Here is a 17,165-nt window from a genome sequence, read left to right as displayed (position 1 = left end):
CTGTCACGACACCAGAGCCAACAGAGGCTGTCCAGACACCAGACGCCACTGAGATTGCAGAGACATCAGCTGTCATGACACCAGAGTCCATTGAGGTCGTTGAGTTGCTCACTGAGGATATTGATGTCACACCAGAGATTGGGGAGATTGTCCCATCCCCTACCTCTGCCAGCTCTCTTCCATCAGCTCTGCAAGTGCTTGAGATCCCTCAGCCACAGAGCCAACTGCTGGCCAAAATTGTGACTGATTTCGATGAGGACGTCAGAGGGTCTCCATCCCTAAGACCATCGGGAGGACAATCTGAAGGCACAAGGAAAAAGCTGCAGTGGAGGAGATGTTTCCGTGGATGGCAGAGGCAAAAGATTCACCCAGCTCCACTAGAGCATTTTGAAGAGGCCGTCAGGTCAGCCAGCACTCCTTGTTCTAAAGAGACGTCCTCCACCACCTCCTGCAGTTCTTCTCTGAAAGACCACAGGTTCATCCCCCTTAAGCTGGAGGACTACAATGAGGATGAGGATCAGGCACTCGAAGACACTTTGATGTGCCTGAGTCTACCTGATCATCAGGTTGCTGAGGTCACACCTCTGGCTGAAGCTATGATCGATGAGGTCACACAAAAGATCAGCACTTGCCAGGGCTCTGTGGACCGGTCTCAGCTTACTGAATATGTCAGTGACAATCAAACTGATGATCATGAGACCAAAGCAAAGAGGAGCAACATCTTCTCCCGCTTCTTCAGCAACATATTCTCAAAGGTAAGGATGCATTCACATGGAGATTCTAATCAGTGAGACCATTTTTAAAAAGTACACAAGATTAGACAAGACCTGACCAGATAAGATGTCAGATGTTAAGTCCAGTTGATTTTGACCTGAAGACGTCTCCTGATTATTATCCTTTTGGTGAATTGTAGACCTTTATTTATATTTCTGTACTGATGTATTGTTTTTGTTTCTATTTCTCCCACCAACAGAATGAGAAGAAAGAGGAGAAGAAGAAGCCTTCAGCTGATAATCTCAACAGGCGGACTCCTGTTTGGAAGCGGCTGTTGCTTGATGAGTGAACAACAGGATCAGGACCAGCCCAAGCCACTGGCCTGACAATAACGTCTTTTCTCAATTCAAACCTATTGTCCTTTGGAAACCGCTGTTTAGCTGCAGTTCACACAGCTCCACACTTGAAAATGAATAACAGGATTAAGACCTCAAATGAGACACCAGAGCCCACTGAGGCTGTCACGACGCCAGAGCCCACTTAGGCTGTCATGACACCGGAGCCCACTGAGGCTGTCACGACGCCAGAGCCCACTTAGGCTGTCATGACACTAGAGCCCATGGAGGCTGTCACGACGCCAGAGCCCACTTAGGCTGTCTTGACACTAGAGCCCACTGAGGCTGTCACGACGCCAGAGCCCACTGAGGCTGTCACGACACTAGAGCCCATGGAGGCTGTCACAACGCCAGAGCCCACCAAGGCTGTCATGACACCAAAGCCCACTAAGGCTGTCACGACGCCAGAGCCCACTGAGGCTGTCACGACGCCAGAGTCCACGGAGGCTGTCACGACGCCAGAGCCCACCGAGGCTGTCACGACGCCAGAGCCCACTGAGGCTGTCGCAACACAAGAGTCCACGGAGGCTGTCACGACGCCAGAGCCCACTGAAGCTGTCACAACGCCAGAGCCCACTTAGGCTGTCATGACACTAGAGCCCATGGAGGCTGTCACGACGCCAGAGCCCACTTAGGCTGTCTTGACACTAGAGCCCACTGAGACTGTCACGACGCCAGAGCCCACTGAGGCTGTCACGACACTAGAGCCCATGGAGGCTGTCACAACGCCAGAGCCCACCAAGGCTGTCATGACACCAAAGCCCACTAAGGCTGTCACGACGCCAGAGCCCACCGAGGCTGTCACGACGCCAGAGCCCACCGAGGCTGTCACGACGCCAGAGTCCACGGAGGCTGTCACGACGCCAGAGCCCACGGAGGCTGTCACGACGCAAGAGCCCACTGAAGCTGTCCACGCGCCAGAGCCCGCCAGGCTGTCATGACACTAGAGCCCATGGAGGCTGTCCGCGCGCCAGAGCCCGCAGGCTGTCTTGACACTAGAGCCCACTGAGACTGTCACGCGCGAGCCCACTGAGGCTGTCCACGGCGCCAGAGTCCACCCGGAGGCTGTCCACGGCGCCAGAGTCCACGGAGGCTGTCCACGGCGCCATTGAGGTCCTTACTGAGGACACTGATGTTACACCAAAGGAGACTGGGGAGATTGTCCCATCTCCACCCTCTGCCAGCTCTCCACCAGCTCTGCAAGTGGTTGAGATCCCTCAGCCACAGAGCCAACTGCTGGCCAAACGTATGACTGATTTTGATGATGATGTGAGAAGTTCTCCATCCCTAAGAACATTGGGAGGACAATCTAAAGGCACAAGGAAAAAGCTGTAGTGGAGGAGATGTTTCAGGGCAAAAGATTCACCCAGCTCCACTAGAGAATTTGAAGAGGCCATCAGGTCAGCCAGCGCTGACTTGACAGGTAGCACTAAAGACAGCAGCAACACTTTATGCTCTAAATAGACGTCCTCCACCACCTCCTGCAGTTCTGCAGAGACACCAGAGCCCACTGAGGCTGTCATGACAGTAAACCCCCACAGAGGCTGTCACGACACCAGAGGTCACTGAGGTCGTTGAGTTGCTCACTGAGGATATTGATGTCGCACCAGAGATTGGGGAGATTGTCCCATCCCCGACCTCTGCCAGCTCACTTCCATCAGCTCTGCAAGTGCTTGAGATCCCTCAGCCACAGAGCCAACTGCTGGCCAAAATTGTGACTGATTTCGATGAGGACGTCAGAGGGTCTCCATCCCTAAGAACATCAGGAGGACAATCTGAAGGCACAAGGAAAAAGCTGCAGTGGAGGAGATATTTCCGTGGATGGCAGAGGCAAAAGATTCACCCAGCTCCACTAGAGCATTTTGAAGAGGCCGTCAGGTCAGCCAGCACTCCTTGTTCTAAAGAGACGTCCTCCACCACCTCCTGCAGTTCTTCTCTGAAAGACCACAGGTTCATCCCCCTTAAGCTGGAGGACTACAATGAGGATGAGGATCAGGAACTCGAAGACACTTTGAGTCTGCCTGAGTCTACCTGATCATCAGGTTGCTGAGGTCACACCTCTGGCTGAAGCTGTGATCGATGAGGTCACACAAAAGATCAGCACTTGCCAGGGCTCTGTGGACCGGTCTCAGCTTACTGAATATGTCAGTGACAATCAAACTGATGATCATGAGACCAAAGCAAAGAGGAGCAACATCTTCTCCCGCTTCTTCAGCAACATATTCTCAAAGGTAAGGATGCATTCACATGGAGATTCTAATCAGTGAGACCATTTTTAAAAAGTACACAAGATTAGACAAGACCTGACCAGATAAGATGTCAGATGTTAAGTCCAGTTGATTTTGACCTGAAGACGCCTCCTGATTATTATCCTGGTGAATTGTAGACCTTTATTTATATTTCTGTACTGATGTATTGTTTTTGTTTCTATTTCTCCCACCAACAGAATGAGAAGAAAGAGGAGAAGAAGAAGCCTTCAGCTGATAATCTCAACAGGCGGACTCCTGTTTGGAAGCGGCTGTTGCTTGATGAGTGAACAACAGGATCAGGACCAGCCCAAGCCACTGGCCTGACAATAACGTCTTTCTCAATTCAAACCTATTGTCCTTTGGAAACCGCTGTTTAGCTGCAGTTCACACAGCTCCACACTTGAAAATGAATAACAGGATTAAGACCTCAAATGAGACACCAGAGCCCACTGAGGCTGTCACGACGCCAGAGCCCACTTGGGTTGTCATGACACTAGAGCCCACGGAGGCTGTCACGACGCCAGAGCCCACTTAGGCTGTCTTGACACTAGAGCCCACTGAGGCTGTCACGACGCCAGAGCCCACTTAGGCTGTCTTGACACTAGAGCCCATGGAGGCTGTCACAACGCCAGAGCCCACTTAGGCTGTCACGACACTAGAGCCCACTGAGGCTGTCACGACGCCAGAGCCCACTGAGGCTGTCACGACACCAGAGCCCACTGAGGCTGTCACAACGCCAGAGCCCACTGAGGCTGTCACGACGCCAGAGTCCACGGAGGCTGTCACGACGCCAGAGCCCACTGAGGCTGTCGCAACACAAGAGTCCACGGAGGCTGTCACGACGCCAGAGCCCACTGAAGCTGTCACAACGCCAGAGCCCACTGAGGTTGTCACAACACAAGAGCCCATTTAGGCTGTCACGACACCAGAGCCCGCCGAGGCTATCACAACGCCAGAGTCCACGGAGGCTGTCACGACGCCAGAGCCCACTGAGGCTGTCGCGACACCAGAGTCCACGGAGGCTGTCACGACGCCAGAGCCCACTGAGGCTGTTACAGCGCCAGAGCCCACTGAGGCTGTCACGACACAAGAGCCCACTTAGGCTGTCACGACACCAGAGCCCGCCGAGGCTATCACAACGCCAGAGTCCACAGAGGCTGTCACGACGCCAGAGCCCACTGAGGCTGTCGCGACACCAGAGTCCACGGAGGCTGTCACGACGCCAGAGCCCACTGAGGCTGTCACAGCGCCAGAGCCCACGGAGGCTTTCACAACGCCAGAGCCCACTGAGGCTGTCACGACACAAGAGCCCACTTAGGCTGTCACGACACCAGAGCCCGCCGAGGCTATCACAACGCCAGAGTCCACGGAGGCTGTCACGACACCAGAGCCCACTGAGGCTGTCATGACACCAGAGGTCACTGAGGTCATTGAGGTCCTTACTGAGGACACTGATGTTACACCAAAGGAGATTGGGGAGATTGTCCCATCTCCACCCTCTGCCAGCTCTCCACCAGCTCTGCAAGTGGTTGAGATCCCTCAGCCACAGAGCCAACTGCTGGCCAAACGTATGACTGATTTTGATGATGATGTGAGAAGTTCTCCATCCCTAAGAACATTGGGAGGACAATCTAAAGGCACAAGGAAAAAGCTGTAGTGGAGGAGATGTTTCAGGGCAAAAGATTCACCCAGCTCCACTAGAGAATTTGAAGAGGCCATCAGGTCAGCCAGCACTGACTTGACAGGTAGCACTAAAGACAGCAGCAACACTTTATGCTCTAAAGAGACGTCCTCCACCACCTCCTGCAGTTCTTCTCTGAAAGACCACAGGTTCATCCCCCTTAAGCTGGAGGACTACAATGAGGATGAGGATCAGGCACTCGAAGACACTTTGATGTGCCTGAGTCTACCTGATCATCAGGTTGCTGAGGTCACACCTCTGGCTGAAGCTATGATCGATGAGGTCACACAAAAGATCAGCACTTGCCAGGGCTCTGTGGACCGGTCTCAGCTTACTGAATATGTCAGTGACAATCAAACTGATGATCATGAGACCAAAACAAAGAGGAGCAACATCTTCTCCCGCTTCTTCAGCAACATATTCTCAAAGATAAGGATGCATTCACATGGAGATTCAGCCCACTGAGGCTGTCACGACACCGGAGGCCGCCAAGGTCATTGAGGTCCACACTGAGGACATTGATGTCACACCAGAGATTAGGGAGATTGTCCCAGAAGATGAAGCCTTCATCTGATAATCTCACCAGGCAGCCTCCTTTTTGGAAGTGCTGTTGAGCTGCAGTTTGCGCAGCTCCGTGCTTGATGAGTGAACCACAGGATCAGGACCAGCTTCAGTCACTGGCCTGACAATAACATCTTTATTAAATTCATTGTATCCATTGTACTTTGTTTTTACAGTATTTCATTAATCTTCCTCTGTAAGTAGATAATTTAATATCGAAGGTTCTAGTAGTTTGTTGGACACTTACATCACAAGGGGTAAAAGGAACATCACTTTTCTTGGTACTGACAAACTGATGGCCACACACATAGAGAGTGTGATACAGACAGGAGGAGTCAGTATAGGGCTGAGCCATGTACTTGTTCTATATGTGCTTATTTACAAAGTGAATCCACTTTGAATATTAAGAGCAGCTTGCGACAGGCATAATTTAGTCAACGTTGCACACTCAGGCAAATCTTCAAATTTCTACTATAAAACAAATCCATGTGTGACTGCGACTAAACTTCTACTGAAAATGTTACTTTGGTGTTAAACGTGTGTCAAGCCAGCGCTGACTTCACTTTTTTAGTTACAGTACAGTGGTGTAGTCCAGTTTATTGTAGTGGGGTCATTGTGATTACCAAAGGGAGGTGGGGAAATGGCCACCTGATCAAGCTTAAGAGACTTCCACATTTTGTTCAACAACTTAAAACATGCCAGTGAATACCCCCACACCCCTGCACCCCAAAAATCATAAAAATGGTGTTCATTTGTTAAAATTCTCTTGCTGAACAAACAGTGTAAAAACCATAAACATTTGTTTGCCACAGAGTTTATTGTCTGCAATAATCCAAAATCCAATGGAAAAATCCCATTAAGAAAACAGTTTGGTAACATACACATGTACTTTTAAGGAGACAGGGTTGACTCAACATCATTGTAAACGTAATATATTATAATGCAGTCCATATCAATAGCAATGCAATACGTAATACCTCTCTGATTTTATTGCTTTATGTAGTGACAGTGGTTTGTGACGTTATTGTATTGCAATACTTCATACTGCACAGTTTCATAGTCAGACAAAATCCTGTAAACACTAACTTGAGTATTTTGTTCATGCTGTTGCAATGAAGACCCCGTTCTAAGCACCCAGTCTATTTTAGCAAAAGGTTTAAATAACCTAAAATGCTAATTTGATTCACTGGATGGACACGGCTACGGTCTGAGCCAGTTTCCTAAATTCATCATTTGGGGGATCAGAGTTCTGTGGACCAGTCACTGGAGCCAAGTGCTTTGGTGTCATGCCTACAGCTAAACAGTATCCTGCCCATGTTGGCAGGTTCCGGCCTCTTTAGAAGAAACATGAGTCATTGAATAACACTTGTAGCCAGCAAGTGCACATGAAATTCACCCAGGCTGGTATTTAACGTCATCTCTTAGTAAGTTAGTAATCCCTGCTCTCACAGAGCACAGTTTGCTGTCTGAAGCGCACAGTGTCTTGGCATCCATTCCTAAATATGACTGACATCTGACCAAGGATTATCCCATTGCCCCAGTTTCACTGGGACTGGCAAGCAGAGTGCTGTGTCGCAAATAAGCCCTACAGACTACACAAAGATCTGTGTGTGTGTGTGTGTGTGTGTGTGTGTGTGTCTTTTTACGTGTGATCAAGCATGACTGTCCACACATATGCACGCAAGTCTGTATGAGCATATGTTTATCCGCTCAGGAGCGTACCCCTAATTTCTGTGTGTGTCTACAGAATTAAGGTAGTTAGGAAAACCAGGCATGACAAATTTATTTGCAGACCTATGACCTGATGAGTCTTCTTTCCTGAAAATATATAAATAATAAAAACCCAGCACACCGTGGAACCATATTTTCTGTTTTGTGCAATAACAAATACTGCAGACAGACAGATTGTTATGCTCTGTGGCAGCTCCCTGAGAGAGAGGCAAGACTTGCATCCCTTAACCCAGACATTTTTTCTGAATAATTGAACTCTGCTCTGTATTTTGAATATTATATGTACCAAACTCAGCAGGAGCGCCCCAGCAGCAGTAAGGGTTTGTGGACTTAACTGGCATTCCCCCCCTAAATGGATGAAGGAATCTAGGCCAGAACAAAGTACTGACACATACACACACACACACACACACACACAAGAACACACACACTTAGATGCATTAACATTTAAGCATTCTATGCTGATTCAGTCTAACAAACTACACTGTCATAATGGCAGAGTGTATTTAAATATGATAGATAGACCATAACCATCATCAGGGTCACTATTATAGTTTATGCCATATTGTAGATCATTTGAATTTAGCTTTTGGTTTCACACACACGCACACACACGCACACACACACACGAAAACAAAGTCAATTTGAAAAGCCCAGTAAGTCTTGTAATGAATTGAAATGAGGCACCATTTTACAAGGCGTAACTAAACAGTTCCTTTGACATTTTAAAGTCATTTAAAAAACATTGTTAACACACACACACACACACACACACACACTAGAACATGTATAATGCTAATGTAGATGAACCCTACTTTTTATGCAAACTGTGGATCAGCTTAAATATTACATGCTCCTTTTAAGTACTGTTTATTTTCTTGAGTGTTCTGTGGCTGGCTCACTAACATCATCAGTAGTCTAGCAGGCCGGCCAGCACACCAGTGGACTGTGAGGTAAAGGGTGGTGTGGTGTGAGAGACCATCTGTAGCTGTAGGTTACAGTAACCATCAGTTTTGATCAAAAGAGTCAGTCTTTCCATCAGCAAAGTGACCTCGACACTGAACCTTGTTGGTTCCATTTCCTGTTATGTGTCTGACAGTAGATTGTGTTTGCTTTTGCTGGTATAAAAGTAAAACGTCCTGATCAGCCCATTTTACCCCCACTCAGACTTTTTAAAAAAGTCTGCAAATACATGACAAATTCATCATAATCCTGCCAAGCTCCAGGGGCAAAGCTCGCGCTCTGTTATTAATATCTCTACGCCCACCGAATTAAATTGGGGGCTCTGCCTTTTATTTACCTGTTGCCATGGTGAATTGTAGCATCTGAATTCCTCTGACGATTGCTTTTTTCATTCACTGTGCAGCCCAACTCAAAGTGAACATTCTCAGAGTTGATTGAGCTGACTCTGATCAGCTGCTACTGGAACTGAAACTCCGAGTTTTCCATCTCTGGGTTCATCCCAGAGTTCAGGGTTAGACTCAGAGTTTGTTAATCCTGCTTTCTGGAATAGACCCCAGGAGTCGATGATGACATTTGTTTCTGTGCTCTCTCAGAGGCAAAGGCAGATAACACGCAGTTATAGCGCTGCAAAGTCTCTCAGGGAGCAGTCTGGGGTGGAAGGTTGGAGTACACAAAGTGCCAGACTTTGACACTAGAGACTGCAGTCCACATCCTGTCTCATAACAGCATACCACCGTCACACAGACTATGTTTTGAATCACTTATCTCACAGAAGTGGAAGATCTCTAAATGTTTGAATAGTGTTTGACAGTCATATAGGCAGTTTTGGAGGGCCACTGTTCATCTGTTCAGGTTTGTGGTGTTGTCACAGGGAAATTATGTTGCAAGCTATAAATGAGTTTACAATATTTTGTGTATTGAGGAGAGATGACGTGGAGCGTAGCATGATTTAGATATTTTTTTTACCTCACTTTGTAGCTTTAGAACGGCTCTAGTTTTACATGAGAGCACATCCGGTATCTTCACAGAGTGGAGCTGCTGTGGGAACAGCATCCACAGGAGACACCAGGAGTGAAACATCATGCATTTGTCTTTTCAGCTCATATTAGATGTTTTTTTATCATGTACTATGTACACTGACAGGAAAAACTGAGCACAAAAAGTAACCAAAGTTTAACAGTGAATATAAAAACTGCCAGCATCTGCCAATGTGCAGCTTTGTCTGGTGCAGCTTTGATGAAACTCCTGATCGCTTACCTGACTCCTCTCCTCCTCTTGTAATTCCCTGCGGGTCTGTCCCTCTCCACCGTTATTTTTCTCCTTCTCTTCCTTCTGTTTTCCTCCTCCACACCTCCGAGGGCCAACTGCTGAGAAGCAGCCTTTCTCTGACAGCAGGGGAGATGGCTAAGGGGAGAGATGGAGGTGTAGAGCACAAATTACACAGATGGTCATATGTGTGTATCTTTGAGTGCATGTGTATTTTAATGTGTGTGTCTGTGTGTGGGTGTGCAGGAAAAGAGAGACAGAATGAAGGACGGGAAGTGAGAGGAAAGACACAAGACTACGCTGTTCCTGTAGTAATCTCTAGTCATTTCATTTACAGTTCTATTTTTTTTTACTATTTTTTGTCAATATTTATGGACCACATTTAAAAACAGCAAATGAGAATAAATATGTGTAACTGACAAAATAAAGCAATCACAGTCATGTTAATGACAGAGGAGACTAATAGGCAGTTGTAAAAAGATGGGTCTAAAACCAAAATGAAAGAAATGGAAATAGATGGGGAAGATTGGACTTCTCAACAGTTCAGAAGTGACAGTCAAAGAGACTCACTTAACTCCTGACCAGTTGCAGTAAATCTAGTAGCCTACAGACCTGAGGGACACCTGCATCCAGTTGTAATGGAAAATACAGTATCATGTCATCAGTATAGGGATAAAAAAGGATGTCCTATTTCTGCAAAACAGATCTCATTGCAAATAGAACCCGTACTGAAAATAAAGTAGGGCCCTGCACACTACTGGACCAATCAGCCTGATATTTTATGTGCACATTTATGACTATATGCTCATAGATCTCTTATGGTTTCAGTGATTCACAGTTGGTTAAAACCCTGATTTATTGACTGTTGTATAAACTCTGCTGTTCCCTCCTCTTACTATACGTCCCCCATAGGGGCGGTAAGTCCTCAACAAAATCATGTGGCAAAGACATTCCCAGCAATTATCCATCCATCTAGCCATCCAGCCATCCATCCACCCACTTTCAACCGCTTATCCAGGGCTGGGTCACGGGGGCAGCAGGCCAAGCAAAGCACTCCAGATGTCTCTCTCCCCAGCAATGCTTTCCAGCTCCTTTCCAGTGTGTTCTGGGTCTGTGGGACGTGCCTGAAACACCCCTAACAGGAGGCACCCAGGTGGCATCCTGATCAGATGCGAAGGGCAGCGGCTCTACTCTGCATGTCCAGGTTCCTTACCCTATCTCTAAGGCTGAACCCAGTCACCCTAATGAGGAAACTCATTTCAGCTGCTTGTATCTGCAACGTAATTCTTTTGGCCATTACCCATAGCTCATGACCATAGGTGAGGGTTGGGACGTAGATGGACCAGTAAATCAAAAGCTTCGCCTTCCGGCTCAGCTCTCTCTTCACTACAATGGTCCGACACAGTGACCACATCACTGCAGACGCTGCCAATCCATCTCACGCTCCATTCTACCCTCACCCGTGAACAAGATCCCAAGAAACTTGAAATCCCTCGCTTAGGGTAGTAACTCACACCCAACCTGGAGGGGCAACCCACTGTTTTCCAGCAGAGGCCTCAGACTCTCCAGCAATCATCTCGGCTAAAAATTAGAGACCTTATCATCTGTTGCAGGCCGCATTTTGGCTTTCATTGTGGCTCACAAACTGACATCCAAAGAAAAGTTTGGTCTCATTTTGAACAGGAGCATCTGCAGGTTAATTTCATACCTGCTGTGTTATTCTTTCATTCATTATCCATAATTGCTTATCCTATTAAGGGCTACAGGGGGGCTGGAGCCTGCCCAGCTAACGCTTGACGAGAGGCATTTTTATGTCACTTTTTTCCTTGGATGTAGCCAGGAAGATATGAAGAAATATGACATCCCCAGTGTTAATCCTGCCTACAATGCGATTGTTCACTCCTCCAAAATAACCATCGGTGATCAAGACACCAGACCTCTTTGAATAACTCGACAAATTGGCAAACAATTTAAAGGTCTAACACAAATATGTCTCTGCCCAAAGCTTTGTTTTGTTATCTTACCTTATCAATAAAGGCACACATTCTTTGATTACAACCATTACATTGAAAGCTGGCTACCCCATAGCAAATATTTCACTCTAGTGGATTTAGTTGTTTTAAATGTGAGCAAACAGTCCACAGCTGTTCATTAAAATATGCACTATGACAGTAGCCGAGATGTTTGTTAGCCTTTGTGTATAGACTGTTTCCACCAATTCAAAAAAAATCAAAACGGTGCTGCCCATCCTCAGCAGCTGAGAGCCGAGGGAGATGGGAAATGACAGCAATGAAGTGTGCGTTGAAATAGAGTGTGGACGAGTGAAAGAGACTGACAGCAGACAGAGAGCTTGAATATGAAACACAAAAGACAAAATGGAAGCGAAGAGAAAAGGACTGGGAGAGAGAGCGAGAAAGACTGAATACAAAGCGGAAAAAGAAAAATGAGCCAAAGAGAGAAGCAGCTGTTATCATCATGTAATGGATACAAACACAGCACCTCCAAATCATCAGGGAAGTTTCCTCAGATCTTTTCCTGTGTTAGGAGACAACAGGGTGGACATATATGGCTGTTCATTTCCACATGTCAGGCCTAATTTCCCTGCGTGCCAATCAACACAGAGCCTTTCTTCTTTTTCTGCGCCTCTTCTTCTGCTCCCCCCTCCTTCCTCCAACTTCCCTTGCTACTTTGAGAAAACACCAATGACCTGTCCGCAACAATCAGTCCTTCCTCACGTCAATATCTAATATCCTGTACTGGCAGGAATTTAGCATGAATTATACCACTGGAAGCTATTTGCGTTATAATTAGAGAGCCAGAGAGAGGATTAAGCCACAGTTCATCCCATATCTGATTTCCAATTGTCCCTAGTAAGTAATCAGGGCCATAAGGTCTTTTAAATGAATGGTCTAATAAGCCTGGTGAGGATTGTACGCTTCTGCAGTGTGAAGAGAAGAAATGGATCTTGCATTAAGCAGTTCTGCTAAAATCAGTGAGCTTCAAAAATCGTACAGGCTATTGCTGTCTTAATTTAGGTCTTTTTTCTGTATCTTTCCACATGCTTTTAACCACTGTAATTTCTTCTCACATTGCTGATTTCAAAAGTATGCCACCAAAGTTTCTGTTGCTGACTTTCATTGACCTCTAAAAGAAACAGAAAAACATATAGCGTACCTTCTCTCGCTCGTATGAAGTCACCAGCTGCTTCTGCTCACCTGGCCCTACAATTCACAACATGTCAGCGGTGTGTTAGCGTCGTGTAAGCATATGCAACCATCTGTCCTATTCTTGCAGACTTTGAGTCACTTCTGCTGTTTATCCACATTTGAGTAGAAAATGGCAAACATCAGGAAGAACGTTTTTTATGAACAGTCGTCAACGTTTATGTGTGCAGTGTAACCGAGCGACTTAACAGTGAGGGCTCTTTTTACTGTGTGAGGCTGTTATGGGGCTTATTTTGGAGAAATGTGGTCATTAGCAAAGGACATAAATCCACTCGGCTAAAAACAAGAAGCCTCACAGCTGCAATGCATGGGGCACGGATGCGGTGTGTCATGCAGGTGGAGGGGAGCGGCTTTTTACACCTGCTACACTGACTCTGTCTCCGTAGCGTGTGGTTGCTGCCAGTTTCACTGTGTGTGTATTAGGTTGCCAAGTGATAATGCAGTTGGTTGTGGAGGGTTTGGAAGCGTATAGACTATATAAACCGCTACTTAATTAATTAACTGGATCGTTTAAACTACAGGATGCATTGATTTCATTGATTTGTTTTGCGTGAAATGTAAAAACACACAAGGTTGTTCTGCTACTTTGCATCGCCTCTGGCACAATGAGGTATTCTTTTTATTATATTCAAACAGGCTGTAATAATTGTTTACACACACACATAGTTTTTACCTACAGAGAAAAATAAATTAACATTGAGCAGCGTGGTATCTGCGTGGGCAAGCGTGACTTTCGTAGTCAGAGTAGCAGCTTTAGTTGATTATAATGGACAGGCTTTGTTACAGACATGCTGCAACACGACAGTGCCCCATGTGTTTTGGTCATTACAGTCTGTTGTAGGCCACATTTTGGCTTTTGTTGTGGCTCAGAAATTTGACATCTACAGAAAAGTTTGGTCTTATTCAAACCAGAACATCTGCAGATTAATTTCATATTGGATATTGCAGGGATAATAGTTCCAGTGGATGCAGCTGCACTGCATTCCAGTTGCCATGGCTGTGATTGTGTTTTTTTTTTTTTCTGTCCACTACACAGCGTCATACCAGAGCAGGAGCATTTCAGAAACAGAGCCTGCCTGGTTTTATAGACTTGCGGATTTAGTTGATTTGTTCATTTTTACTTGACATTTGTGCTTCTGATAAACGGAGCCTAGAGCTCAGTTCAGACTAAAGATTCACGACGAGATGAGTCAAAACTTGCAACTTCTCGCAATGTGTCGATTTGCAACATTCTGAAAACCTGCCAGTTTACACCAATGCCACTAAATGAGATGGCGTATTGTTTTTATAGCAATGACTCTCTGTACTTACGTTCTAACTTTCAGCTGTTCAGGCTAATTTTGTAGCTGAATTTATTTAATTGCTTCTTAAAGTATGAATGAGGATAGTGATAGTGACATAATTACTATAGTTGCATCTCTAGCTTCTCTAACTCCTCGCTCCCCCCCTCCTCTGTTAAATGGTGTCTCCCAGGCGTACTACGTCATCAAACCATGTGATGTTTGGTTTTGCCAGATTCAGGAAGCGCTCGACTTTTCAAAAATAACATTGTTTTTCTTTTATTTATTATGGATTTTGCACCACAGCAGCCTAAACACACAAAGTCCAAAATCGCGATGAGTGGTGACAAGTCATGTCATGCTGTTTTTCGACAAGAAAAGTTAAAGGATTACTCGCGATCTCACGTGGAGCCGTTAGCAGGGACTTAGCTGTTTCATAAAAGGTAATAGTCTCACTCCTACCACTATTTTTGGCTGAGATATACCGTCTAGAAAGTGGGATCATAACTTTCACGTTTCATATGGCTTTATTTGGTGATATTTTATGCCGTTTCTGTGTCAAAAACAACATCACGCCTGATTTAAGGTATAATGTTTGAAGCTGGCTGAGTGTTGTTTGATCACTGATAGTACTGTTTTGAAGCCGAGCGATCGACTTGTCATTTGGAGCTCGGCCTGGATCTTTTCATGGAAAAAACACTGTAGAATGGTCATACTTTGAGCAATCTCCTTCAAATTTGAAATAAATGTTCATTGATAGTGTGCCTACATCTCCATAGTGTCATTTACCTGCTCAGATGAAGCCACAGACAGTTATTCATCCTGAAATCTTCAATTTTTTTACTGACTTCAGAGGCGCATTACTCTGTCTCTGTATCACCTATAGTGTTTCTGACACTTTCACAAGAAACTTTAAAGGAGCTATATGTAAGAAATCTAAAGCAAATAGTCATAAAATCCTCCTAATATGTCACAGAGACTAAGGAATAATGTTCATATAGCATACTGATCTCACCAACAACAATAGTACAGCCAGAATTTTGCATTTAAAAAACATTTTTACAGTCCACAAATCATGTTTATGTTTTGAATTTGTGTTTTGGCCTGTTGCGCCACCCACTACCGTCTACCAGTCACGCAGTCAGTAGAGTCTCAGTATCAGTTAAAGTTATGACTGAGCTACAACAGCACAGCAAGCAGCATTAGCAGTGTCCCGGTACATAGCATTAGCAGTCTCCTCAGCTGTATCCCGGCAGCAGCGTTAGCAGCAGAGAAGCCGGACTTGCTCGAATGGTCTGCTGGAAAACCGAACATCAAGGATGCAGCGACGCGGCCCTGCCACGGCAGCCGTCCGTGGACAAACAAATCAGTCTCCAGCGTACTGCTGTCCAGCAACCTCGAATCTGTAGGGGAGGGGGGGCAGACACGACTCGCGGCAGTATTTTGAATTTGAGTGCAGTAACCGTTTTGGCCACATTCTTACATACAGCGCCTTTAAGAGAGTTTTCTTTCTGGCAAGACCCCATGCATGCATGTAGTCACAGCGGTTCAGAAGCTACAGTCATTTTAATTTGGGTATGTCATGTTAGGCATTTTTGCTACAAAATGGGGGTGGAGTACAAGAGGCTAGTAGTGATGTGTTGAGAACAAACAAAATGACCTGAGCATGCTTCATAATATACTGTACACACCACAACAATATAAATAGCCTGCACCAATTAATCCCTGAACAAGTATTTGTGTGTGAAATATGCACAGACAGTGAGCAACAGCAGTGACCCACCATTTGACATGGTCACACCATGAGGACGGAGGCCAACAAACATGTCAACAGCCGCAGGGATGTAAATAAGATGGACTCGGGCTTGGAGGGGACAGAGGACAAGCAATGTTGCTGACAGTTTGTAGCTGACTTAGCCAGCGGACTTTGCTACAAGGCTGTGAAACAATAGGCTGTGAAACAGGTGACGTACCTTACGTTCTCCTTGACAAGCTGAGCTGCTGTTTCCTACATTGTTGTGCTGTAGCCTACAGACAATATAGAAAATTATCCAATTATGAATACATGGATCAAAGATTTGTGGCTGTTTTTGTTATTAAAGATACTTTAATCGTCATTATGCTACATCATATCTGTATTTCAAATACAGTGCCTGTTAGCAGGTGAACTCAATTAGCTCGATGCAAGGCATGTATTTTTCTGGGATGTTTTTTAAAAGCTCTGTGGAGTGTCTGCTGAAATTAAAAGATTTGTGCACAGTGGCCGATCACCTTGGGCAGCCGGTTTCTAGTTATTTTGTGGTTCTTCAGCAGCACTGACGAGACTGAGTGAATGACTTTAACACAACGTTGAAACCTTAAACATTTAGTATTACTGTTGCACTATCTGTCTGATGTCTGTGTCTCCTCTTACTGATGGACTCGTGTGGTGCATCATTCATGGGAGATTTTGAACGTTCCTATGCTATTTGAACTTCCTCGACCTTTCAAATATTAAATTTATTGTCCATAGGTTTATATTAGTCTCAGAAGACTCCCAGTATATTTCTGTCTTTTTCTCCTTCTTGTGTTTTCATCTCTCTTCTTTTAAAGGCTGTTGCATTCAGCAGGCGTCTCACTCCTCAGTGGGGAAAAACACAAGACAGTGGACAGATTCATTAGAATACAAGCCTCTAATTAGAAAAGCCAGCTATTCTTGTCACTCACTGAAGACACTGTTGTTAGAGCTGCTCATAAGAAAAACAGAGGCCTTATCTGCCATTCACAGAGGACTCTGTAGATGAATTAAATACCCAGTAGCCATTACAGATACAGGTATTCTTTTGGTACTTTTTTTTTTTTTTTTGCTGTCAATCAACACTGCTCTTCATTGCAGCCAACAAATCTCTCTACACTCTGGAAAGTTCTACAGACGGACAGCAGAATACGTATCTAATGTAGTATGAATTTGAGTAGGAGTATGAACATCTGAATAATATAGCATGCCGTATGAAAAGCCGTCACTGTCATTCACGCTGCACTGCCTCGGGGCTGCATTAGGCGCCGTGTGAGCGCTAAAGAGGCACAGTGGTAAGTGGGACTGACAGACACACTCAGCACAG

At 45.5% G+C, this 17,165-nt stretch overlaps 1 protein-coding gene across 1 annotated transcript; it reads left to right on the top strand.

Annotated features, from left to right (window-relative positions):
- The first annotated feature begins 1,819 nt into the window (after window positions 1-1,819).
- LOC125897837 (integumentary mucin A.1-like) lies at window positions 1,820-3,645 on the top strand. Its single transcript, XM_049591293.1, has 5 exons — window positions 1,820-2,017; window positions 2,109-2,355; window positions 2,651-2,844; window positions 3,152-3,340; window positions 3,556-3,645. The coding sequence occupies exons 1-5, from the start codon at window positions 1,820-1,822 to the stop codon at window positions 3,643-3,645; spliced, it is 918 nt and encodes a 305-aa protein (XP_049447250.1).
- Window positions 3,646-17,165: the final 13,520 nt, after the last annotated feature.

This window comes from Epinephelus fuscoguttatus, linkage group LG12, assembly GCF_011397635.1.
Source record: "Epinephelus fuscoguttatus linkage group LG12, E.fuscoguttatus.final_Chr_v1".
Lineage (NCBI taxonomy): Eukaryota > Metazoa > Chordata > Actinopteri > Perciformes > Serranidae > Epinephelus > Epinephelus fuscoguttatus.
Note: the sequence above shows the minus strand (reverse complement) of the source record. Positions and strands in the feature narration are given on the sequence as shown.

Coding starts and splice junctions, on each gene's coding strand:
- LOC125897837 (XM_049591293.1), top strand. CDS start 1,820: ATGGAGGCTGTCACAACGCCAGAGCCCACCAAGGCTGTCATGACACCA. Junction 2,018..2,108: donor CGCAAGAGCCCACTGAAGCT/GTCCACGCGCCA, acceptor TCTTGACACTAG/AGCCCACTGAGACTGTCACG. Junction 2,356..2,650: donor GAGCCAACTGCTGGCCAAAC/GTATGACTGATT, acceptor AAACCCCCACAG/AGGCTGTCACGACACCAGAG.